The sequence below is a fragment of the Chanodichthys erythropterus genome, chromosome 11 (genome assembly GCF_024489055.1).
Source record: "Chanodichthys erythropterus isolate Z2021 chromosome 11, ASM2448905v1, whole genome shotgun sequence".
Classification (NCBI taxonomy): domain Eukaryota; kingdom Metazoa; phylum Chordata; class Actinopteri; order Cypriniformes; family Xenocyprididae; genus Chanodichthys; species Chanodichthys erythropterus.
The window spans coordinates 36,427,022-36,454,933 of record NC_090231.1 but is presented as its reverse complement, the minus strand read 5'-3'; the positions used below and the strand labels follow the sequence as shown (position 1 = coordinate 36,454,933).

The 27,912-nt window shown below is 38.2% G+C and overlaps 1 protein-coding gene across 21 annotated transcripts in view; it reads left to right on the top strand.

The window, feature by feature from the left end:
* The window catches only part of sox6 (SRY-box transcription factor 6), a 161,543-nt gene extending 151,216 nt beyond the window's left edge, over window positions 1–10,327 (top strand). For 17 of the 21 annotated variants that reach the window (XM_067399613.1, XM_067399627.1, XM_067399615.1 and 14 more), the window contains 5 exons: window positions 1,905–2,138; window positions 3,782–3,998; window positions 5,011–5,305; window positions 5,733–5,773; window positions 6,856–10,327. In XM_067399613.1, the coding sequence (XP_067255714.1) occupies window positions 1,905–2,138; window positions 3,782–3,998; window positions 5,011–5,305; window positions 5,733–5,773; window positions 6,856–7,165 (1,097 nt within the window). In that variant the 3' untranslated portion in view covers window positions 7,166–10,327. Of the gene's footprint in view, window positions 1–1,904; window positions 2,139–3,781; window positions 3,999–5,010 lie in introns of all 21 variants that reach the window. The other 4 variants (XM_067399619.1, XM_067399631.1, XM_067399630.1 and 1 more) reach the window with 4 other exon arrangements.
* Window positions 10,328–27,912: the final 17,585 nt, after the last annotated feature.

Below are 27,912 nucleotides of genomic sequence, written 5' to 3'. Positions count from 1 at the left end.
AGTCAGCAGATTGCCCAGCGTTGATGGATACTGTCAGCCCTACGCCACACTACATTTCATTGCACAATAAACATGGCTGTCAAAGCCAAACAAAGTGAAATCAATTTATCCTGCACGGTGAGCGCGTGCTAAATGAAATTAATGTACTGTGCGGGGAATGTCGTCGCCGTATAATCCCGACGAAGGGGGCTGAGAGAGGCTGGGATGAGGCGGCTGCTTTGGTGGTACAAAGTTGTGGAGAGGGAAGATCAGAGAGAGCCTGACTGATGCACCATGACTGTGTGGAGCTGGGCAGCCAGATAAACAGCAGCCCTTTCTGGATTATTATGATTGTTAAACATGACATGTGTAAATGGATCTTTTGGGCCCTTGCAAAGCCATTCTGCCCAGCAGGACCTGGAGGATAGAGCCTCCTGCTGGCTGCCTGAAACTTAGACTTTGTCTCTCTCTCTCTCTCTTTCTCTCTCTCAGGGCCAGAGTGTGGCATGTGTGTGCGTGTGTGTGTGTGTGTGTGTGAATAGAGGTACCTCTCAAACATTGCCTATTTTCCCGCTCCTCCTTTTCTGAGCTGCGGGCTGCCTTTGGAATAATCTCAGTATTCCGGTGCTTTAGTAGCGGTGCAGTGCCAAGATCCATTACATAGCTGGAGTTTTTATTTTGTTTATCAAAACCAGTGATAATAGAAATCAAAAGCAAGGTACCATGTGCCAAGACTTGAAGTTTCAGGGTCCTAATGAATACACATCACATGTGGATGATGAAATATTCATGGCTGATTCCAAGCCTTCTTATCCAGTTTTTGGATCATTAAAGATGTATCGTAGCATATGGGAAGGCTTTTTTTTTTGTTTGTTTTATTTTTCAAGCCTTATTTATCAACATGTTTTTGTTTGTTGAAATATTCATACAGCTTTTATTTAATTCTTTCACATCTTACAAATAAAAGGAAGCAAATGCGCATGCAAACTGAATCATTTTCACTCTGCTGTAAAGTTAAATACAGAAACTGGGGGACACACATGCTGATTGTGAATGGCCTGATTGAGGAGTTACACTTCTTCTGGTCTGTTTGCTCTGTATCACACTTACACTAGGCTTCGTTCACTAACCCGACATGTGCATGTGAATGTGTGTAATGCCTGTGATCATTTTTATACAGAAACCTAATTTAATATTTTACTATTTCATCTGTCATATAATTTTTTCATTATTAGTTATTATTATTATTATTATTATTATTATTAGTGACCTTACAAAGTTTTTATTATGTCCAAGTAACAAAAATGGTAGCTGATCTGGAATTTGTTCTGCATAAAACATGTCTAGGTCTATATACAGTACTAGGCCTTTATGAGATTATAAGATATATTTTATTTAACCACTACGTCTGCCTTTTGTCATGCTTTGTTTGTGTTAACAGCACATTGAAAGCAATCACATGGAGATATATGTTTTGTCAGACACTGCCCCTCTCCCCTAATTTTACCTCCTTTACACAAACACCCTTGCGCCACATTTATTATTCAGAGCATTACTATTATTACTCATAGCAGGAGAAACATTACGACAGCCATCCAGAAATGTACGGCTGTTCAAATGTACGAACGCTGCGACCCAGACAAAATATTTAAAAGGCATTACAGTGAGGGTCCTCCTCATCTGGTTCGAGCTAGTTTTCACTCATCAGGAGTTCCTCGACCAACAATGCCTTCTTGTTCTGTGCTCCAAAACATGGGCTTGTCCCATTCAGTTCTGGGATGGGCAGCCTGGAATCTGAGGTACGACTGCAGGCCTCCCTTCTCTGGTTCAGCTCCAGTCACACTGATGTGCTGATGGATGCCCCGCACTACTAAGTTGATTAACGGTTTCCACCCGCTCTCTTCTTCTTGCTCTGGTGTTCCTAGGGTGTAAGGAACTGAATGGCTCTGCAGATAAACCACATCAGTATTATTGTTGGCCAACAGGAGGCGCCAGCACTACCGAGGCACGGGTCTACAGGGAACCCCGGGGAAGGAACAGCAACGAACCTCACATCAAACGGCCCATGAACGCCTTCATGGTCTGGGCCAAAGATGAGCGCCGCAAAATCCTTCAGGCCTTCCCAGACATGCACAACTCCAACATCAGCAAAATCTTGGGTAAGTCAAAGCCCCCCATATCAATCACGACCAGCAGCCATGGCCTTCTGCGTTGGCCTTTCTGTTTTCGTTTGGGATGACGCCATACTCCATACGAATAAACTCAACTGGTGCCTAGGGAACTATTGTAGAGTGCTTCAGAAACTGCTGAAAATGTCTTTGCTTGTTTTGGATCACACTAATCCAGTAATCTTTTTTAACACCGTCATTTAAAGAGTCATTCTACTTACTGAAATGACTTTACTTTCCTTTGGAGTAACTACTCAAGGAATGATTGTCATTAGCTATATATGTTTTCATTCAAGCTCTAAATAATTATTAGCAAAAAAATCTAAATATCACAAAAACAATTGCAAGTAAGCACCATTTCCATACCATGTGTTGAAGAAAACAAAACTGAACAAAACTCTTAGAAATACTATGATATTTGACTTGAGGCAAAGTCACATGGCATTTGATGATGTAGAAATTTGTCTAGAAAATGTATTAAATGTGTTTCTATTATAGTTTAAGCACAGGTCATCTAATGAAATGAAAAAAAATAAATAATTTGCATTGTTAAATATTTTAATTATTATTGGTGTTTCCATATAGAAATTTTAAATGAAATGTCAAAACTCTCATTAAAAAAAACAAGGAAACCTGGCTATTGATCTGATCTTCTAAGGTTTTTATATGAAAAAATTGTCATATTTTATTTTATGAAATTGTTAAATATATATATATTCTTAAAATGACACTGATAGTATCAGTATGAATTAGGACAGCTGAAACACTGAACGTCTGTTGAGGTAAAGGGAGGGTCTGTTTTTACCAAACTGAAACAGCCCACTGTTTTGGACCAACACCAAGACTTACAGGACTAAAATGTAGCTGAATTGCACCATTAAGAGAGGGGGTGAGTGTCATGTTGATTGACTAGATATTTCAGCATGCAGTACACCGGACCTCGAATTGCACAACATATGCAAATGAGAATTGCCACGCCAGTTTTTCCCCTCTTAGCAATCAATAAACAAGCATCTCAGCATTACATAGCTACTATGCAAAACGTATGTTGTGAATAAGATGTTCAGGCTATTACCACACCTGCCTAATCTTTTGCAAGTAATTCCATACAATTCAATGCATCTCAAACAGACGAGCACAGTTAAACTTGATGGCGTGCTGCCCGCGGGAGCAGCTCAATTAGATGGATTTAGTGGCTGTCACGTGGGCAGTGTTTGTCATGAAAAATGACAGGGCTAAATGGGTCTTGTCCCCCCAGTCCAGAGAGTCAATAGATCACAGCAACTAAAAGTCCCGTCAGCCCGGACGTTCTGAAGGCTGAAGATATTTACTGGCCTGTTGTTTCCACTAATGCAGCAACAGTTACAGTGATGCAGTTACCCTCTATTCACAAAAGCAGTGCTTGCCACAGAATAATGCAGTTCAATTGTTCTACAACATTAAGCTCATTTTGTATCTAAATGTAAATTTACATTTTTAAATAGCTTTAATTATTTAAATCATTTTATGAATGTATTGAAAATGTATCAAACTCAATAAAATGAAATTTAAAATGTAGTTATAAAATATTGTTTGAAGAAAATCTGCAATAGTCACTCCTATATCACTCCTAACTTCTCACCTGTGGTCAACAGGATCTCGCTGGAAGTCCATGACGAACCAGGAGAAACAACCGTATTATGAAGAGCAGGCACGGCTCAGCAAGATCCACCTGGAGAAGTATCCCAACTACAAGTACAAGCCCAGGCCCAAGCGCACCTGCATTATCGACGGCAAGAAGCTGCGCATCGGCGAGTACAAGCAGATGATGAGGTCGAGGAGGCAGGAGATGAGGCAGTTCTTCACTGTGGGGTAGGTGCACGGCGGAAAACACGGCAGGAACAATAGCAGGTGGCCATCCAAGATGCCCTACCCTCTGTTAAAACCCTATAGGCAGTTAATATAGCCAGCTTAGACCTCTCACAATAGGCAGGTAATGACTCCATGCCGTGTGCCAACTCCTGGTGTAAAGCCAGTGACCCCCTAATCAGGTTGATTGGAGTAATTCAGCCACTTAGCTCATTTGTCACGTTATATGGCCCTCTCACTTAATTTTAATATACGCTTCAAAGCAAAGTGAGCTCCGCCTTTTGTTGCGCACACGCTCCCTTTGTGATTATATGCTGTGGTAAATTTATTTTTTCTCGGAGGAGGGGAAATGCACTATATGGCCCTGGGTTGAATCCCATTGGCAAAATAGTATTTTCTTTCAGCTGCTTGAAAGTGGTGGTTTATCACATTTAGACGGTAACAGAGGGCAGCGGGACTCACGTAGCCATTATTTTAGGATATTAGAGTTGAGTATGAATGTAGAGAGGGCTGCAGGGCAGATGTTTGGAGCACAACTCTATAATTTACTGTGTGTGGTGAGTGAAGAAAATGCCTGCTCCAGGTGTTTCCACTTCAACAGCAAGAAATACGAGCGCTGGAGTATCAATCAGCCCGTTAAAGATCAGGAGACTGTGTCTCTACCAACCAATTGGCTTTGTCGCCCTGAAAGAAATGAGTGTCATTTTCACAATCGTTTCCCAAATCGTTGTCGCTGATTGGGAATAATATTTACAGGGCTACTGGTTGGGCATGTTCCATTCAAGCCTGGGTTTTAAACTCCCCAAGCTTTACGTGTTTTCGACCAGTGTACATTCTTTCCATTCTCTTACTCCCCAAGACCGTAATTGTTTTCCTTGAGAAGCGTTAAACTTGTCATCCTTCTCTTAAAAGCTCTTAAGCTTCTTTGAGCTTTGCAAAAAAGTAAAAGCACGCACTTGCTCTTCATAAGCATAAAACTGTCTTTCTCCTGTGTGTTTCATCACCTCTGTATCAGGCAGCAGCCACAGACGCAGATCCCCATCACCACCAGCGCAGGTGTCGTCTACCCCGGTGCCATAACCATGGCGACCACTACGCCCTCCCCTCACATGACATCAGACTGCTCCAGTGCCTCGGCCAGCCCCGAGCCCACCATCCCCGTCATCCAGAGCACCTTCAACATGAAGATGGAACCAGGCACCATGGTGCCTAACGACCCCGTGAACGGAGAGGACGAGATGGACATGTACGAGGACTTTGAGGACGAGCCCAAATCGGACTACAGCAGTGAGAATGACACACAGGAGCCGGTCAGTGCCAACTGAGGCAAAAACACCCTGTGAAGAATATCCTTTTATTAGAGGGAAGACTGAAGAAGAAGAAAAAGAGAACATAACGAACAAAAAAAAGAAAAACTTGTTTCTGATGATATACGTTTTGGGAGCCAGCATGCAGATGTGGCTCCTTCAGATTTAACAGCTATTGGTCTTAAGTGTTTCTCCAAGTGTGAAACAATTTGATTTGTTTTATTTTGGCTTTTTTTATTGTTATTTTATTGATTTTTTTTTTTTTCCTTGTGTTTTGATCATGGACAATTTGGGGTATTTCCTACGACATTTTTGAATAATAGGACTTGACAATTATTTCATATGAATGCATAACTCACAGTCTTACTCAAATTCATATGGATTTACAGATGTATTTGTTGAAACCTTTTTTTTTTTTTTTTTTTTGAAGCGTACATTACTGTTTTCAATGGGGTTCTATATCTCACTCAGGTATGCTGTACCAGCCAACAGCTTGTGAATGTTTTTAATCAGAACTATTTAAAATGAAAAAGAAAACAACACTTCATTTGACATTTCATAATACGATAAAACTTAACTGAAGAAGTCCTTACATTTGCTGAACCATAGAGGGAAAGCCTAAAACTCCCCATTATTATTGACATTATTATTAATATTATTATTATATTATTACATTTTTAAAAAGTCCAGATGTGCCAAACATATCATAAGCTTCCTGCTCTTAAATCTTAAATTTAAAAGTCTTAAGGGAGAGACTGCATGAGTCTTAGACAATCCTTGCAATCTTATCTACAAATCCCACTTTTTTTACTCTTCTTCCACTTGTGTCTCCTCTCCATTGACTACCATCTTCAAATGCTCAGGAACTAAGAGTGTTATAGTTCTCCAGGAGGTTCAATGCAGTGATCGTCCAACCACCGGCCTTGTCTAATTCAGTCTTACCCGCTCGGTTCTTAATCACAGTGATTGTAATCAGGCCAGAATGCCAAGGGGCCAAATGGCATCCAATCTGCAGAATTGGACAGGCAGCAAAAGGCAGCTTTGGTGTATTACAATCACAAATTGCTGTTGTACAATATGTACACGCACATTCTGCTAAAGTCTTGAGCCCCGTTTTCCAGGGAAGCAAGTTTAAAGTCTTTTATTTACACTTAAGTCTTGTGGACATTGTAATCTTAACTGACATAAAATAGTCTTAAAGTCCTTTGGGCTTCTGCAATTTGTTCATCATTAAGTCTTAAGAGAACGTCCAGTTTATTAGGATGTTTTGGCCTGTTATGCAGAGGGTTAAGGAGAAAATAAACTAAACTAATAATGGCACTTATTTTCCAAATTTTCTATATACCATCTTTGGATTTAAGATGGTTTAATTGTATTTAAATTACATTTAAAAAATATACTCTGAAACAAACAGATTTGAAAATGCACAAAGACAAATCTGTTTATCTGCGATTTAAATAACTGTACTTGCATTGGATCTTTTTGAGCACTTCGGGGGGAAAAAAGACGACAATTCATAATAAAAAAGCACATTTTTGCTCCTTTGTATTCAGTCCTGCAGCTCTACTAAATTACCCGCTCGTTCCGGCAGTAGAACGGATCTCAGGTTGTTTCCGTGTGGAAGGACAGCCAAGAAGCAGCCAGCGGTCAGGGCCTCTTGTTTTAGACTTTGGCCCTACTGAAAGCTCCTACAGGGTGCGAGTGCCATTCACCTCCACTCACCTGACCTCTGCCCAGCACACACCCTGCCTCAAGGGGCTGCCATCTGGCTCCCGGCATCGGTCCATGCCCAGGAGAAAGGTAGCGAACAATGGAGACGAGGCCCATGTGGTTTATTGTGCCCTCTCTCCATCAAAGCTCTAGCGAAAGGCTGCGGCCAGAAGCAGCCACGAGGTGCTAGCGAGCAGATGGAACAAGTAGATCAAGCTGTGGGGGATTATTAAAATGACTGACGAGTCGGTATCATCTGAAATACGGCATTATTAATGCATGAGTCCCGCTATTTTGCCTTTGCCCTTGAACCTGTCTGTTTCATTGGTAACCCAGAGATTAGAATAGACAGGAAATGTCACAGCAAGGCTGCTGGTCACTGCATTACCTCTAAAGGTCGAAAAAGGTACCAACGACTATTTAGCGCTTACTTCTCCCAGCAGTTGAAGCCATCACTTTTATTTTCAGCACCCCTCTTTGAAAAGCATTTACTTAATTCATAGAAGTTTTGAGCACTTCTTTAAAAGCTTGTATTTGTACCTTTTATTTTGTTGGTTTTGTTTAAGTTTGTTGTGATTTTTACATAAGGTACAATACTTGGCTGGATGTCCCCTGACATGCGCGTTCAAATTTTTTTTTTCTTCCTTGCTTACAAGCCAACGTTTATTGTTTAAAGCTGTTATATCTGTTTGCTGGTGGATTGGTTGATTTGTACGTGATTTGTACATATTTCCTTGACCATGCCAAGCCAGTTCTGTAGGCTGGTAGCAGACAAAAGGACTGTTGTTGGGACTGAAACTTGATTGCGCTTGTATAGATAAAAAAAAAAAAAAAGAAGAAGAAAAGAAAAAATCTCACACGGAGACAATGATTCAAAAGTGTTACAAGCACTGGATATAAATGGTATTTTTATCAATTCTGACTAATGTGAAGCCGTTGTGCGAGGAAAAAAAAAACCTACATGAACAAGTCACCTGTTTGGACTCATGTGAGCGCGCCTCACAGTTGCCAGATTTGAGTCATTTTTCTCTTGACATATTTTGTTTATTTATGCAAAGACACGTGATGAATGAACACTTTGTTTAAGCTCCAGTGCTGCCTAGGGGAGAAAGAGCAGTATACTCAACGGAGAGGCTCGCGTTGTGACTGGCCAACTGAGACACACCGGACTTCAGTAGCACATTTTAATGGTCATGTATGTTTGTGTTGTATATTGTATTTGAAGCTCTCTAGTGCATAGACATTTTATTGTATTTATTAGCCATTATTGGCTCTAAAAGTGTCAGTAGAACAGAATTAAAGGACAATCAGAGAACAAGAATAAAAACAGTGAAATTTCAAAATGGATTGGAGCTCAAAACAAAGTTTCTTTAAAAAAAAAAAAAATCTCCATCTCATTATTTTTTTTTCCTTTTCATTGTAAATATAACATAGGAAAATAGAATTCTATTTTTGTTCATGGATACTTACTGAAGTATAAATTATGTATTTTACTTTTTTCTTTGTTTGTGTGTGTGTGTGTGTGTGTGTATGTATGTATGTTTTTGGTCATTGTGCTTAGAAAAAAGAACGAAATCACAAACTGACAATTCACTGTACCTCATGTAGTTGCTGAATTCACATCCCTGTTGATTGAATAGTATTGGAGAAACGGCTGAGAACATCTCACTTCGATGTGTTTCAGTGATGAACCTCGCACTCCATGCTGAATTAACCAGCCATTTGCTATGTTGTTAGTGCACTCTGTAGCAAAGGACAAATCTTGAAATCCATGTACGTAATTTTCTTCTTTTTTTTATTATTTTTTTTTTATTTTACAAATTGTTTTCTAAATGTTAAGGTACTTGCTGAAGTTATATAATAATTGGTTATGTGCCAAATTTGAATGAAAGAACATGTACAGTAATTGTGGGGCATCAGTTGTGGTGTATCATACAGTACAGCATCATCTGAAAACATATGTGAGTTTCTCGGTGAGCATTTAATCCATTGGGGATGTGCAAATATTTATGTTTTGTTTTTGTTTTTTTATGCTGCACAATGCAGACCCACTCTGTGCATTTGAGGTTTTCATACAGTATTTTGCTCTGTGTTGCTTCATAGTGTTTAATAGACCATTTCTCATCCAGTCAACAGCAAGCCTAAATGACATTTCTTTTAATAATACATAACTGTCACTGCCATATTAATGCAAAGTAGGTACAATAATTGAGGACAAAGTTTGGGTGTTTCTACTTATCTTACTGTAATGCTTTTTTTTTTTTTTTTTTGTATGGACTTTTGTGATGTATATTGTGGGATAGTTTTTGTTAATTTAATCAGCACAATTCACTGACATGCTGGACTGACATGCTAGCTGCTGTTCAGAAGAGTAAAATGTTGCTGTCAGGGACAACGTATGCTGTTGTCAATGGAACTTTGCTTTTAGGTTTCTGTTGTCTCTCAAGCAACACTGTGTGTGGCTTCTGTCGCTAGGTACACTCTTGTTTTGAATCCTGCTAGCAGCCTGATAACACTTTTCTTTGATTTTGTCTTTTTGTGTGTGCATGTGTGTGTGTGTGTGCGTGTGTGTGTGTGCGCGTGTGTGTAGAGACCGGTTTCTCAGCAGGTACATAGACCCATGGCAGGTATTATTGTTCGGGCGTTAGAGATGTAGAATAGTATCTGTTGCTGCTTTTGGAAAAAAAAAAAAAAAGTTTTAAGTCTAAAAATGTAAATAGTTTTATCATAATATCTTGTACAGTCCAGTGTAAAGTTTTTAATTGAACTTAAAAAGGTTGCCATCACATTTGTGTTCACATTCTTCTTTATACAGTACAAAAGACAGCTATTTGCTAAGGATATTATTGTTTAAAAAAATGAAAAAAAGGTACTAAAAATATTTTTGCTTGGCTTTAGTATGTAAACCAGCAAGTCATTGGTTTCCATGTGCAGTATTGACGTGAGGTAAACTAATTAATGCTACAGTTGTATGTCCAGAGACCAGTCTTCTCTGTAATGGTAGTATTATTATATCAAATAAAATAAAGCAGAAGAGTGACACATTTTGGTGTATTTAGACACCTTAGTGAATTGTACAAATATCTAGGTTGTTCTCCCCACAAGCAGCATTTGGCATATTGTAATGTAACACCATTTCTACAGTATATTCTCAATTCACTGATGTACGACGGCAGATGAGGGTGTTCCTGTCTGTTTGCTTATTTACCTCAAGAGTTCCTCTTTTTCCATAAAAGATAGAGTACACACACGTATGACAAAATCGTCTCACCATCACTCCATCTTTTGTACTGCTGTTGACACTTACAAATTAAAGAGACATTTTGTTTTATTTGTTGTGCGTTTCTTTTTTATTAGTGATTGGTAGTAAGTCATGGACATGTTTAAAATATTATTTAACCAGAAGTATGTGGAAATTAATTATTTGGAATTAATTTGACTTTGGGAGTTTGTGTTAAGTGAGTAGTAAATTAATGTACTTTATGTGCCTTGAGCATAATATGAGCTAGCTGCCATAATAAATGCAATGGCTGAAGTAGAAATACCTTTGAATAGAATTCAAACATTTACATACTTCTGTGTATTAGTGAGCAAAGAAGTAATCTGCACACATGCAAACAATTTACATATTATGTGGCAGCCTTGTTTTTTTTCTTGAACACATTTCACTGACAGGTTACTTAAATGGACAACAAAGCTAATAATAATTGTGCTTGACCTGATTTTTTATAATTTCTGGTTTTATGCTGCTGCTGCTGCTGCTACTCCAACGGTTAAATCCAACTACGAGAACTATTTTTAAAGGATTAGTTCACTTTCAAATTAAAATTTCCTGATAATTTACCCCCATGTCATCCAAGATGTTCATGTCTTTCTTTCTTCGCTCGAAAAGAAGTTAAGGTTTTTGATGAAAACATTCCAGGATTTTTCTCCATTTTTCTCTTCAATGGAGCCCAAACAGTTGAAGGTCAAAATTACAGTTTACAGTAATCCCAGACGAGGAATAAGGGTCTTATCTAGAGAAACCATCGCTCATTTTCTAAAAAAAAAAAATTAAAATTTGTACGTTTTAACCATAAATGCTCATCTTGAACTAGCTCTCTTCTTCTTCTTCTTCTTCTTCTTCTTCTCTATTTGAATTCCAGCAGTGTAGACGCTGCTAAGTGTATTACTGCCCTCCACAGGTCAAAGTTTGAACTAAACTGTCATATACAATATGCTAGTGCAAGTATATAACAATTAGTTCAAACTTTAACCTGTGGAGGGCAGTAATACACTTAGCAGTGTCTACACTGCTGGAATTCAAATAGAGAAGAAGAAGAAGAGAGCTAGTTCAAGATGAGCATTTATGGTTAAAACGTATATAATTTTATTTTATTTATTTATTTATTTTTTTAGAAATTGAGCGATGGTTTCTCTAGATAAGCCACTTATTCCTCGTCTGGGATCATGTAGAACGCTTTGAAGCTGCACTGAAGTAATTTTGACCTTCAGCCATTTGGACTCCACTGAAGTCCACTATATGGAGATGAAAATCCTGGAATGTTTTCATCAAAAACCTTAATTTCTTTTCGACTGAAGAAAGAAGGACATGAACATCTTGGATGGCATGGGGGTGAGTAAATTATCAGGAAATTTTAATTTGAAAGTGAACGAATCCTTTAATGAATGAATGATCCTGCTCTGTCACCATGCACCATTAGCATTAGCCAAATACTAAATAACAAAGAGAGATAGGTGGGGAGAGAAGAAAATGTCATATCAATTGATATTTTAGTAGGCTACAAAAAATAAAATAAATTAAAAAAAAAATCTCTCTTCACCTACCTTTGAAACCGTTCTAGGCTCAAGGGTATGAAGTGAACAGGAGTGTGTTTACATCCATACACATGTAATAATACTAAACGGTGTACGTACGCACATGTTTACTGAACACCGATGAAATCGCCCGCTAAAAGTTGTTCGTGGTTTTATGGTAATGTCACGTGTTTCTTTACGTGAGTGCGTACAACGCCAACGACGTTTCCAGCACTACTTGGACCTACAGAATGAGAACGATAGAACAGCAGAGCGGTTTACGGCAACGTCTGCAGGTGGGTAACTTAGCGGGTCATATAAAACGCTAAGCTTTGTTTTTTAGAGGTTATTGCAGGGTATTTATATATATTTTTGAAAGAGAGAAATAGTAACGCTCGATATGTGGGCGGAATGAAAGTAGCTCAGTCAGTTAGGCCTACTTGTGTTTACACTGCAAGCCGTAACGTACTCGCTGAGTCAGCCTGGATATATTTTTTGGGTGATTTGAGCTTAAGTGATTTTTAATATAATTATTAAATGATTTATGATTATTGTAAGATAGGAGCTGTACTTGTAACATCAAGGGTGTTATGGCTCATCTGACTGAACTGACTTGCCTTAAAGTCCCCATGAAATCAAAATTGAAGTTTTTTTTGGCTTTTAGTATTAAAGGTGCAATATGTAATTTTTTTTTTTTTTTTTGCAGTAAAATATCCAAAAACCACTAGGCCAGTGTTATATATTTTGTTCACTTGAGTACTTACAATATCCCAAATGTTTCCAACTATTTGTAAATCGTGAGAAAATTGCAATTTTAACCAAGGCTCCGAGACGCCTGTCAATTGCGTCATACCCGTGTTACCCTCGGTTTCCGGTTTTATTTTGTAGAAACCATGGAAACACCAAAGACACTTAAAAATATTACATATTTTAATAGACAAGGGAACATCTGTTTTGATATATTTATAGACAGAAAATGACTTGTTGTTATTTAGCTCAACACGTTTAGTCTTATTGTTTAAATCTAATTTTCTTGATTTTTTGCGAGTACTATGCCTCAGAGAAAAACAGTATTTTGTCAAATAGCTAACATAGCCTAATCAGGTGCAGCTTTATTTTTATTAACGGTAATACATAATTTTCTCCATCGTTAAACTTAATTGCATGCCATTTATCTACATAAGCCATATTCTAAAATCGATTACTGCAATGTGCATCACTGTCTCACAGCAGACGCCGAACGAACGCACAGAGTAACGTTATAACATTTTCAACACACTCAAATGTATCTAATGATAAACAGAGCTGCGTTACCTCATACTCATGACCGGAAAAGCAGAAGCGGCGCCGGCGACTGGCATAATAAAAGTTCCGCTGCTCGTGAGGCGTGTGTTGCGCAATCGCTCCAGTGGCCTCGTTCAGCTCCCACAACTCTCTTTCCTGCTCTTCTTCATACTACAGTAGGGTTAATAATCTCATCCATGAACATGAGTTCTTCCAGACTCCAATCCCTGTTCTTTTGCACCGTCCGTTGAGATGGAGACCACATGTCCTAAGATTCCGCTCCAAAACTTGCCGTTATCAAGCTACGCCTTTGTTTTGAATAGGCTTCTAGCGACCTCTAGCGGACAAGATTATTACATATTGTACCTTTAATATGTTAGCCTTACTGTTAAAAGAGAGTGTGCTTCAAAACACTGACTAAATTAGAAGATATAAGCATTCAAAACTTAGTCTCTCACTTCCACCATATAGATCAAGTATTTTGATGACATCACTTTGCACTTAAGGCCCCGGTATACTTCAAACGAAATCGAAGAACGAACTGATGTGACGTCATTTCGAACAAAATCAGGCCAAAACGAAGTTCGTTTTGTGTTCTTTTTGGAAGTTCAAGACGGCTTGCCAAAGCGAACTTTCAGGAAAAGTTCGCTCCAGCTCCAGAACACCTTCATACTACCATTGGTCTGTGACGATAACGTCATAGGAGGCGTGTGCTGAGGCTCCGCCTTAACTTGCGTGGGACGCATTTCGTGTGTTTGAGTTCGTTGAGTTAAGATCTCCGCGGGTGAAAACATGAACACACTGGATAGCTGCTTTATAGTACAAAATGAAGTTGTGCTTCTGATGAAATGAGGCACTAACACTGTTTTTCATGTTTGATACTGTAAAGCTGCTTGATTTTAAACAATCTATTGAATAAAGTGCTATATGAAGACGTGACGTGACTGGAGTGCTACTTTGCAGAGCTCATGCTAACATTCCCATGCTGTTATGATCAGACGTTTTCATATGCTTTCTATAATAAATGCTTGCTGTTTTCTCATTTTTGTTGTGTTTATTTTGTTGCTGAGAAGAAAGTGCACGGCACATATTTACATATTCATCTAACTGTCACTCTCAGAAGTGTGGGCGGCATGAGATGTTCGTTTACAGTATATCACTAGTCATGCATTTCGAACTTCGTTTTACCCCTAAACAAAGAACAAAAAAGAACTTTGTTTGAAGTATATCGGGGCCTTCAAGGTTCTCATCAGTTTTTGTCCAATCAAATGCTCTCTAGAATCCAAAGCGCCCCGCCCCCTACATTATAAATAGATGCTAAAGCTAAAATTGGTCACTTGTTAACTCAATCATTTACTATTTTCTACATGGTGAATGGCACGTAGTGCACAATATATGGTAAAGCAAACAATTCAGACAGTGTAAATATGCTTCCATTGGGGCGAATGATGTCTGGTTTCATGTTAGTGTCACACAAATCCCATTTTGCATAGAATGTTATATTAAAACAATTAAGAGGTGAAACGGTTAGAGATGAGGAGGAAACTGCGGCTTCACTGAGCACAATGGCTCTGGCCGAGCTGTGACATAAAGGAAATGCTATTGGCTATTTAAAAAAGGGGGAGGAGCTGTTTTTTATATGTCCCACCCTCTCTTCCTATTTCAGTGGAAACACACTGAATAATGTGGTGCACTTCAAGGCACTTCATTGGGCCTTTAAAGGGACTTGGGCTTTATCCACAGCCATGTTTGCAAAAGCACACTACTCTTGCTGCACTATATATTGTGTATAGTACTATTTAGACAGTGCACACTATGCAAATGTATCCAGAAAATACTACCAGTATTCATAGTTTTCATAGTTCAGTAGTCAGTGCACTAATCAGGTATAGTAGTCGTCCGTTCTGTCACATTCCTGTCACTGGAAATATTGTCACGTTTTCTTCAGCCTCTCAAGAAATACCAGTGATATTTTGCACAAGCTTGTGGAAATCAGAGTCCCAATGTTCAATTGATCAAGGTCTGGCTAGTACCCGATTTTGTTCACAGTATGCTGATTCATGCAGGGAGCTAGAGAGTGGAATGAGACAAAAATGTACAGCATACAAGAGAGCTTACTGCATGGATTATTGTATCCCACAATGCAGTGCAATTGACCTGACCTTCCGTATCCCATGCAATTAATGAACTGAACAAAACATCACCAATTATTTTTAACATGCTGTACTTGATGAATACTCATTATGTGATTGGACTGTAAAATGGTTAGACAGTTAAAAGTGAAAAATAGCTTTTTATTTCCAAGAGGATTAGTGGCACTCACTGCATTACACATGCAATGTGATATACACTGCAAATAATTATTTGTATTTTGATTTCCAGTAAGTGTTCCTTGATTTAAAGTTTTGTTTTCAGAGAATTCTAACATCATTTTGTAAAATGTATGCTTAAAAGAAGAAATAACTACTTTTCAATGCGGTGAGAAACAAATGATCTTGTTTTCCCTTTGAATTAAATAGATTTTTCTTACTCCACTGTCAAGTAGTTTTTCTTGTTTCTATTTCTATAACAGTTCACCAATTTCAGCTCGCAAGTGAAGTCCTACAGCTTTGGATTAGGCTGTAGTTCTGTAGCTTTTTTTATATATGAATTGGGAAGAACACACACATTTTCTTTGGTGGCTATCTTAATTTTAAAGTTGCAAGCACATACTCCTTTCCTTTCCTTTTGCTCTGGCGTGAAATGTAAGGAATAGGAAGATGCACACGCACAGACATTCTTCTCTAATTTGTCAAACTTCTATTCCAATATTTCCTAATGGCAACAGGACATGTTGACCCTGAGCTTTTATGTAATATAATATCAAATTTCACATGGTTTTGATAAAGAGGGTTTGTAATGAAACAAGAGAAAACAGGGAAACAAAAGTAGGGAGCCATCATGGTGCCTGTGGATAGACATAGTTTAAATTTACTTGTAGTGTTTTCAGGGCTCCAGACTGCAACTAAATGGTCGCATTTTGCAACGTTTTTTTGCAAGTGCGACTAAATTTGCATATTGCATACCTAGAGGTTGCCCTTGTGTGACCACCACATTGCACAACTGATAAGAGCTGCCATTTCTGTTTCATATGAGAAACATCAAACGGCAGCTAACTAATTGCGTTACCTATGCATTTTTATGGAAACATTACGTTATTTTTGCTTTATTTTTTCTCATCTGGGCTGGGCTATTTGTTTGTTTTTATAACAGCAAAAAAAAAGAAGTTATATTTTTTAAAAATGTAAAGCCCCTTTCACACCAGAAGGAAATGCAAATTCACGCCTGTACAGTAGAGGGCGCAGCTCAACAAACAAGTCTTTCAGCTGTGCTGCAATTCTGGAATACAGAAGAATAGGACTCAGGAGAAGTAAATAAGTAAATTTAAGCTCACATTTATGCCTTGTCCAAATGCGGTCTTGGCCACTTGAGAGCTTGTGCATGCGACAGGAAGTAAGTGCCAAAGTGCAGTTACTTCCTAGTAAAGCACACTAAACCCACACTATCTCGAATACCGCTTCAGATCAGTATTCTAAGCTAAGCTTATCACATCATGCATTATGTTCGGGAACTCACCTGCCCCAAAATCGTGAGATGTCAATGAAAACGTTAAATGCAAAGTTAAATTAATTATATATTGCATATAATTTGGTAGTAAAACATAAAGTGTTATACATTTAATTGGTGCAAAGATGAGTAGGCTATGTGTATTTTGTACAACATTTGTAACTGCTTTTTATCACTTAATTAGAAGCACCACAATTTTATTTTGTGTCAGACATTTAGAAGTTTATTTTAAAATGCAAAGTATTGAAAATAATAATAAAAAAAAAAAAAAAAAAAACCTGTAAATACAACAAAACTTACAACAAAACACTTTGCAACACTATAAGTGTGTCCCATCGGGTAATCAAAAGTTCTATACACTTGCAATCTTCATGCCTACTTGAACACTCGGGCCAAATACAGGAAATATGTCATGTAAGTAGACAAGTTTTTAAGTGCAAAGACTGCAAGTGTGGGTATTTGGACAGGGCATTAGTCTAGATCAGTGGTTCTCAAACCTGTCCTGGGGACACCCCACCGCTGCACATTTTGTATGTTTCTCTCATCAGACATACCCAATTCAACTCTTGCAGTCTCTACTGATTAGCTGATGACTTGAATCAGGTGTGTTAGATGAATGAGACATGCAAAATGTGCAGTGGTGGGGTTCCCCAGGACAGGTTTGAGAACCACTGGTCTAGAATTACATCATGAATTACATACATTGCCTCTGCACTTTCTCTCAATATAGGGACAGGAGAGCTGTTAGTCAATAAATGGGAAAACAAAGTAACTTGTGTAACTCAGATATTTTGTTGTAAATTTCAAAGTAATGCATTACTTTTCTAGTTACTTGCAAAAAGTAATCTGATTACGTATACGTTACTTGTAATGCGTTACTCTGACACTACTTACTACACACCGCTGGGAGATCCAGTGATAAAGCATTTGAATTTGCCAAAAATAATAACATCCCTGTGAGATCTAATGGGGAGCATTCAAATTCTGCACAGAATTCTCTGCTTTAGACCGCAAATATCAGATAATATAGTGCTGGAAATCAGGAGAAACACTGTGCCACAAACAAGTTAAGGCTCCCCAGTCCACAAATCACCATGGATTTAATGTAGTAACACTTACTCAAACTATGGTATTGTGGCAGAAATATTCGAATGCTCTTACATTATTAATTTCAGGGTTCATGCAAACTTTTAAGAGTGAAATTCAAGCACTTTTCAAGTTGCTTCACATTTTTTCCGGCACTTAAAAGCTCTAAATATTATCCAATTTTAATATTATTTTTAATGTGATGATTTGTAAAACTAAAAGTTTAAAGATGAACTTCTAGGAAAACAAACATGAAATTACCACTAGATGTAGCGGTTATTGACTCCCATATATTTGGAAAAGTAGGAAAAGTCTCATGAAAAACAAAAACTTCTTCAAATTGTGACTGAATTACACAAAGCAATTAAGATTGCTCCTTTTATAATCACTGAAAGTAAAATAGTATAGGATTTTAATATTGACCAATGGTTATCGGTTCTCTGCCATAATATAATCTTCAGTATAAGACGAAAAATGTAATATCTGTTAAACCCTAAGTAATTTCTATGGGGAAATTCCATATGGCTGTTTTTAGCTCCTGTAGATGATGCATGTTCAGATGTGAGATTACCTTATGTTGTCACTGAATTGCTTTTATGTATTGCAGTCTTCTTTTTAGCATCAGTTGGTTAGCAGTTATTTATTTATTTATTGCTTCATTTGATGTGCAAAAACTTTTTGAAGTGTTTTTCTTTTGAAATAAAAAGGGCCATATTTCTCATAGTTTTCACTATGGAACTGAATGGATAACAATAGTAACTGGGATTTTTTTCCCCTCCCAACAATCTATTATTGTTTCACAATAAGGATAGATGTTCAGTGCTGGCTCGTAAATCTTTTAGAGAAAGCACAATGTTAGATGGGACCATCTATGTATACCTAAGAATATCTTCCTAAACACATTAAGAAGGTATAGAGGCTATTCTTAATGTATATGTGCTCCCGCTGACGGACTGCAGCATCTGCCAGAAATAGGGTGGAAGTCCTGGTGGAAACCAAGCCCTCTAAACTGCAGGAGTTTTTCATCTTTTGGATTCCAGCCACTGGGATCTCTCTTTTTGCTCCCAGCTAGCTTCACCTTTTTGACATAGCTCTATTTGATGAATAATTTGTGATAATAGTAATTTTAGTTTAAAATGTAATTGATCAGAAAATAAATGTTTCTGACTGGCACATAAAAAATGGTATGATCACAAATAGTAAGCATTGGTGTTGATTACATTTGTGAATGTTGTAATGTACAGCTAGCTTTAAAAAGTAGATTATCAGTCAATATCTCTTGAGTACCTGCTTTTGTGTGAAGAAATAAAACAGATTCCCAATAGAAAGGGAGGCTTTTCATCATTTCCTTAAGTTTGCCGTTGTAGGGAAAAAAATGAATCTGGAATAGAACTTACTTCAAAACATCTTTGGAAAACCATTTATGTGTTCCTTTTGTTATCTTCATCAGTCATTTTTTTGTCCAATGCCAGAGTGCACCATAAGCTCCTTCCCCTGAGAGCATGCGTAAAATAACCACATTTTAACTGTGGTGTGTATAATAGACGCCTGTGTCAGCTCTCTGCTGCTGAAGCGCCCCACGGTAGATGGAAAATTAGACATATATTGCTGCGCAATAAATCTTACTGTAATTCACAAAGCTTGCATTACAAATCTTTGGCCCCGAAGGCAGCCTTGGCATTGCGCATTTGCCCTTGTGCTTCTCTGGGCACATGCAGATGTGGCGGTTATTGATGTTCTAATTTGGAAGAAGACATGAGCATTGTTATTTCCTATGAGCTGGTTTTTAATCCCTCTAATACGGCATACTTCTCTGCACGAGCCTCTGGTAGGACGAATGGGGGGAGGCTAGGTGGGGGTGTTGGTAAGTATGGAGAATGATGTTGCAGCCTTTAAATGGCCTGTTTGGATGAACTGTCAGAGTGTTAGTACAAACATGTAGGTGTTTGGGCTGCAAATAATAATTAATACTGTATTGCTGTGCGGAGGCGACAGCCCTGTTATTTCATGGCCCTGATGACTAAACATTGGAGGGAGTCGTCTGGAACAATATTTTACTGTTCTGGAAGTGGCAGCTCCTCCTGAGCTCCATGCTATTGCCACTGAGTCCAGTGAATCAGTCAGGGAGGGCTGTTTCCCCAAGCCCAGCTGCTATTTATCTGATTTTCTCATTAGACTTGACTCATGACTTCATTGTACAGCTTTTGGCTGAAACTCCGCAGGGCTGAAGAGTTGCACTTTCGAGCTGTTTATGTGTACAGTTCAACGAGGCATTGCAGGTAACTTTTGTCTATGTATGGCTTTTGTTTACCTTGCGGCCCAGACTGCCATTCAGCAGATGTTCGAGCCCTGAAATGCCTTCCTCTTTTTTTTAGATTTAAAGCGGTTCGGTTTGTTTTATACATACTTTGCAGCATGCCGGGCTGCACGTCGTGTCGCTATTCAATTCTGGAGTGTGCTGAATTGCAGGGGGAGTAATTCTCACAGAGAAGGCTCATATTTATGTAGTATAACACAAAGTGCAGATTCTACAGATTTCAAAGAGCATCTGAAAAGATGCGAGGAGAGAGACTCGGGTGAAATTGTCTTCAAAGTAGTTACCTTTTCAAAAGCGTCTGTCATGTAGAGGGTAAAGTGTGATTATAGCCTCAGAAGTTTGGGCTGATAGCAGACATGCATACATATGCGTACATGCGATGGCTCAGACCCAGGGCCATTTTTAATCCTTGGAGGTGAAGGACTTAAGGAATCTTGCTAATTTCACAGATGGTTTAAAATGGATTAGTGTGGAGTACCAGCATCCCGAGATGTGCGGACCCACCAGGCTTTCTGTTCCTCTGCCAAAACTCCTCTCCCATACTCAGAAGTGCCTTCCAAAAAGTCCTGCAAGGTTAAAGTCAAACTTCAGCATTTCTAAAGCAGCGCCTAATTTGTGATGCTTCACCTCTGCCGTCAAGCCCCCCTGTGTGCGATAGTGATCATCTGCATCTGATTGATAAGGACAGCTGTTATTCGCTTTGCTAAATACCGAGACCTGCCATTATACTTGCAATTAGTTTTTGGTCTCCCTTTGGCCGCGCTTGACCAGATGTTGCATGAACCTCATTTTCATTTATACCCTGATCCAGGAAAAATTACATCCATCCAGTCCCAGTGGGAATCAAATGATTGTTATACCCAGGCACCTTGATATATTATTCACACTGGCTACAGAGAGTTCCTTTGCTTTGAGAATGAGATCTTTCATTTTCCATCCAAACAATAACTGTGAGCACAAAGGCTTCCTCTCAGCGTGACGCCTAATGCACAAAACAGTTGGCGCAGAGGGCCATCTTTAATTGTTTAACTTCTCTCTTGCCCCATCAATCGCCCGCTTCAGCGTGCGTGGAAGCCAAGTTGCTGAGGGGGGGGGGGGGCGGGGAAGGGAGTGAGAATGAAAAGAACATTGAAGGAAACGGTGTGGAGTGCAGTGGAGGCCAAGCCCGCTGACAGAGCCATCGCAGACCCATGGAGTCCAGACACAACTCTGGACGAGCTCAAAGAACTCAGCTTGGAGTTAATGTGGGAACACAATAGGCCTGGGTGAAAAACTCAACATGTTTTTGTTGAACTTGTCATTCGGCGGTGCATAGTTGAAAAGAAAGCCTAGGAACCATCTGAATGTTTTTGTGCTCTTCTAATGCACCATATTTGGGTCAGCTTTCACAAGGCTTTTGTTCGAGCTCTCCTAACAATGGCAGAGACGTTTTCCGAGTGACATACACACTCACCCTGTCCAAACGCTCTTGGACCCACCCCATCTGCAGTAAGTCTCCAAAAAGCTGACCTCATGGCACGACGGGATGCCATAAATCAGATCCTTTCATCAGATATCTGAGAGGTCTTAACACTAAATACCATCTTTAAGATGGTAGAAATGGATGGTAGAATTGTTGGGAGGGACTTTTGGAAATGGGTGTTACTTTGGACAAGTGCCACATGCAGGATTAAAGCTAGTAGAGCTTTGTTGACATCTGAATTTAAGTTTACATTTTTCTCTGTTGGATTAGACGGGTCCTGTAGCACCCAGCACACTTTGTCGAGCTTGTCGATGATTGATTGACTGCGTATAAGCGAGTTCACGCTTACCATAAATGTATTTGTTATGCTTTATTTTCCCCTTCACTCGTCTTTGAAAGCATATTTGTGTGTTCGCTTTAGGATTCAGTCACATGTTTAGAATTTCTAACCATGGTTGTTGGGCACATCCGTTTGCTAAATGAACTTTTGAAGAATCTGTATAGGGCAATATTTCACAAAATGTAATTTTACATACTGTTTCACATCATTGCATTCCCTCAGTGTATTTATCTCTGAAAGCATTTGACTGCATTTCTTTTGGGAAGAATGAATATGTAATGGAAATTTAAAAGCATCTTCACTCCCTCTGCTTTTTGAAGAATTTAGAAAAATAAAGGTTCCTATGAAGGCATGTGTTATTATCTCAAAACCATCACTCAGCTCTCTCATGCATATGTCAATTACTCAACCCCACCTTTATGAATATGTAAATCAGCTCAGAATGCCTCATTAATTAGTAATTCATGCATTTTTCACAACCCCAGTACATTTCCAATGGAGGATGATGAATTATCATTTATTACATCTAAGATATCTGTTTCTTTTAGTAAATCACTCGTTTTGAAAATCTCGTCCTGTAGGAAGTGCTCTGCTGTTATCTCGACACACTGACTGTGAGTGTTGTGTTAGCATTTCTATAGTTGCCAGTTCTGTCTGTGTTGTTCTCTGATGTGCTGTTTTGTGTTCAGGGATCATCGCACCGGTTGTAGTGTGTACAACATGAAACTATTGAATACAAATAGACCCGGACTTACTGGCCATATAAAGCCAGAAGTGGCATGGATCAAAACAACAGTAAACATTTATCCTGCTAGTCCAGTCAAACCATGCCAATTAATAAAATAAAAAAAAAGATAAAAATACATTTATTTATTTTGAGAGTGTTTCAGGCATCAGTAACAATGTATTGTAACTACAAACCATCAGTAATATTTCAGTAATATCTCACAATATACTGAAACTTCAAGTCACCAGTAATATGTCACTGTTTGCCAGCAAAGAATTTTTGAATTTGTTGAATTTTCTTTAGTTGCTTTAGCTATTTCCAAATAATTTCAAAGTTTCTTTTTGTAAAGTATGAAAATATAAAAAAAAAAAAAAAAATATATATATATATATATATATATATAATATATATATATATATATATAAAAAATCTGGTCCTGACGCGCACACACACACACACACAATAAAATTAACTCAAATAACTAATAATCTTTTTATCCCACTCTTACTGATTCTAAAACAGTCACAAACACTGGTTTTATGTGATGTATTTTGGAAATGAATATCGTGAGAAACAAAAACCTCACAACATCTGCATTTGTAAGATTTACTCAGACCCTGTTTGGACAGGTAACAATTACAGTTTTCCAGAAACTCATCAGGCCATCCTTATTATTGAACCCTGAGTTGTCAACCTGTGTTTCTAAACCAGTAAACATCACTACAGTTCTTAGAATCTGCAACACACATTAGCTTGTTTCCTGTATTCCTTTTTAATCCTTCTGTGCCGTAATATATGGGTTAGACAGGCCCACTTGATCTTATTTGTCTTTGATAATCACTTGAATTAAACAGACTTTTTTGCTTTTGGGACTGGGATACTTGCACAAGGATAAACGAAGACATGGTTTTGTTGACCTTTGTTTACTGTGGGTCCCTCTGTGTGCTTAGGAGGTAGATGATTTATATTTAGTTAGTATATTTAGTTGTTGGGTTTTTTTTTTTTCTTAAGGAGGCCTCCCCTATCCCAACTATGAAATCGTACGCATTTTTTTAGACTGTAGCACAAGGTACTTCAACCACAGAGGATCTAGTGTGTTGGCCAAAGCACATTGCAGAACCATGAATTTAACATGAAAGTAGAAGCAGAAGAAAAGCAAGAGGGTATGGCTCATTTCTTGGGATTACAGTTCTCCTAGATGCAGCTGCTTTGTTACCATCTCCCTGGAGGGTTAGAAATATATTTATGTAAATGCCAGGGTGACACTTGAATGTAAACATGAGTGTGACTGGGGGAGGGTGCCCTGGGTCCCTCCAGAGCATTTAATTTGAGATTACGGTGAAAAGAAACAAATACATGTGTTATTATGATGATCATGTCACACCACTGTACAAACAACAGATTGTTTTGTCTCTTTTTCCCCCATTTGTCTTTTCAGTAGTTTGGTGGATGAAGTGCTCTTCATCATAAAACCATATGTTCTCTCAGCTCCACACCTTTTGGTTCAGGCATTGCCTACTGAACAGTAGTTGGATAATGAGTGAATTAAATCAATTTAAATGTTTTATAATAATCATAATTAGGGGTGTGACGAGACAGGTATCTCACGAGACGAGACAAGACGAGACTCGAGACTGAGTTCACGAGATGAGACGAGACAAGATTTTTACACACTATTTTTAAGAAATCCTCAATGGTGAAATCATGACTAGAAAAAATATTCTGCAGGTGTATTCGAAATGTTTTAACTAATCATCTTGTAATGAATGTCATTTCAGTTCTACTTTCTTTGTATGAATTATCATATGCAGTAAAAGACAACAATACTCAAGCACTGTAAAAGGTTTTGCTACTAACTCAAGTGACCGACTTCTCTTCTGTATGATTTCAGTCTCTTCAGACCTTACTGTATATGATTTATGAGCTTCTACAACTTTTGACCTCCTAACTGAACTCCTTTCCACAAACTGATCATAGAAATAAAAACAGTATTAATAAAAATGTTAACACTTTACAATAAGGTCTCATTTATTAACATTAATGTATTAACCAACATCAACTAACAATGAGCAATATATTTGCTACAGTATTTATTAATAAAAAAATAGTCATTACTATTTAATAAAAATAGTCATTCATTGTTAGTTCATAGTTTACAGTGCATTAACTAATGTTAACAAATGAAACCTTATTGTTTGTGCTTTTTCTCTTAATAAGATTAAGAGAAAACTGTTATTCGTTTTCATGGTAACACTTTACAATAAGTGCAACCATAATCACACTCTCTCAATATTCAAAGTGCAAATAAGACCACATTTTTCTTTGATACAGAGCTGAGAGATGGTTACAACTGCACTGCCCAGCCTAAAATAGCTTTCATATTGAGAGATATCTGTATTCATCAGGGAGCCGTTTTCCAAATTGGGGGTATTGAGATCGCGTTTGAATGCGTGCTCCTGTTTACTTTCACTATCAGCGATCGCGCGTAACTCTGTAAATATGGAGCTGCGGCGTCCGTTATCCAACTGAATTAAATGTTTTTTTATTTAAATACAAAGCAAAACAACAGTGGAGGCGTAATGTAAACGTAGCAGTGGCATATTCTTTCCTAATCATCCTAACACTCTGTCATGGCAACATCACGAGACTACTTTTCGCCTCGACGAGAAATCTCGTCACAGTTTAGTCTCGCGAGATCTCGTGACACGAGATCTCGTCACACCCCTAATAATAATGCAAAAATGGGCATTAACATTAAAAACACAGCAGCAGGTTTATTATACTGTTGTCCCTTTAAGACCGAATGCACGGATCCAATATACTGTTACACATCGTGTTTTATTTCTCAACTGTATGTTCACCTAAGACATGGCCAACTATGTTTACTACAAACTTGCAAAGATGGGCGTTGTGAATATGTCAGTTCTATCGCAAGAAGGTGTGAAAGAGAATTCAGTTCAGTATTCAATCACTATCTAGACGTGGCTTTCTGGGTCAGCACTTCAGATGTTTGTGCACAGTAAACTTCTTGTTGTGTATTAATGTAGGGAACCACTTGTTATACATGAACCACATCACAGTTCAAGTTTTTACTTATACGAATTAGGGCCCTATTTTAACTATCTAAGCGCATGGTCTAAAGCGCATGGCGCAAGTGCACTTAGGGTGTGTCCGAATCCACTTTTGCTAGTGTAACGACGGGAAAATGGTCGGCGCGCCCGGCACATGGTCTAAAAGGGTTGTCCCTATTCTCTTAATGAATAATGGGTGTGTTTTGGGGGTAACATGCAATAAACCAATCAGAGTTTCATCTCCCGTTCACCGTAATCGCGATTAAGGGTGCGCGATTAAAAAAGAAAAAAAACATATATATATATATATATATATATATATATATATATATATATATATATATATATATATATATATATAATATTATTATTATTATTATTAGGGCTGTCAATAGATTAATTTTTAATGTTGTTAATAGTTTTTTTTTTTTTTTTTTTTTTTTTTTTCGCAGTAGCACACCCTTAATCACAATTAATGGCACACTTATTGTGAAATTAAGCATAGACCATTTATCTTGTTTAACTCGTCCATTTTGCCATCATTGCCTATATCCAGCAAAGTAAACCATCAGATTGAAGTGTGATTTTCACAAAACTGTATTTTTCAGCGCTTTTCAAAGTTAAATTTAGATGTCTTTCCAAAAAAGGACACCAAATAACCATATCATAAATTAAATAATTTCATAGAATTCATACATTTAAGTAAGCTACACCAAAGCACCCATAAAAAAAAATCACAGAAAAAAAAAAAAGTTTCAGAATTCACAGTGTATAGTATGTGCAACAGCAAAGAGCTTGTTTACATTTTAGACAAGTCAAGTTGCGATACTGAACAGGACCACATGGAGATGCCAAAAAAACCTAAACCAGCCGGCTTGACCTGCATATATACTAAAGTACACAGCAACATACACAGGACAAATCCAAACATTATCCTGAATGTGTGTGAAAACAACGTGAATGTACTGAAATGTGTCTGTGCATAAATACAATGTGTGATCAGTGCGTCAAGAGTGCTCATACATGATTTGTTTGCGAATCAATATAACGGACTCACGCATGCTTCTGTACGTCACCGCAATCCTCTTTACTTTGCAATCCTCATCCATCAAAACTTTCATAGCAAGAAGCTGGTTTGCTTTATCCAGCCAAGAAACATAGATTTCATATCATCTGGCATTCAGCAGTGGAATGTTTCGACTTTCCGTTCAGACAGGAACAGCGTGATGCGGGAGGGCTCGCGCTCTTCAGATACAATGACACAATATGACAGAGTTTGTGTTTTAAAGCAAAACAAACACTGGAATGAATCTATTCTCTCTGCCATCTCTGATTATAACCAGCATGGACTTTAAAATCATCTAACAGCGTGACGTAAATTACGCTCTGCCGCAATTTCACATGCTTCAGTAATTTTTTCATGTTAAATGCGTCAAATTATTTTTAATGCATTAAGGATTTTGAATTAATCGCATGCGTTAACTCGGTAACGTTGACAGCCCTAATATTGACCAACTGAAAACTGGTCTAAAGTCAATGGCGTAGTCTATTTCAGTTGCCTCAAGATAGCAAATGCGCCAACATTGCGACTGAACACACTTCGTTTTCATACCAGCTCGCCAATGGGCACACAAATGGGCATAAATGCATTTGCTATTTAAACAACATGGGGCAGGCCGTGAAATTGATAACTGCGTCGGGCTGAAACTAGCAAAAAACGTTTGTGACGCGCCTGGTGCCGCATTGCGCCGGATGTATGATAGGGCACTTAGAGTTAATCCAAAAGACGCATGTGTGCTGAGTGAAAGGTCAGCAATCAAGAGCATGCAACAGAATTGCACACTTGCTCGTTCTATATCTCTCTCACCCTTTCTACTGTTTTCTACCCTTTCTATCCGACCGAACTACAAACTTTCCAGCGATGTCTGTGAAAAAGGGATATGCTTTCGATAAGCTCATGCATCTGTTCCGCTGCATGCTCAATCCACTCACCTTTACACTTTTCAGCTTGCGCACACCAGCTATATAGGCATAAATATTTCATTTGTTTAACATTCTATTAATTCGATACATTTACTTCATAGACATCCTTCTCTGATATATATCCATTGTCCTCTCTGTTTGCTCGGTTGTTTGCTCTGTTGTTTCTTTGCCACAAGCACTGTACACACTGCGTGGTATCAGTCGGTATCAGAGCATTTTAATGAGTA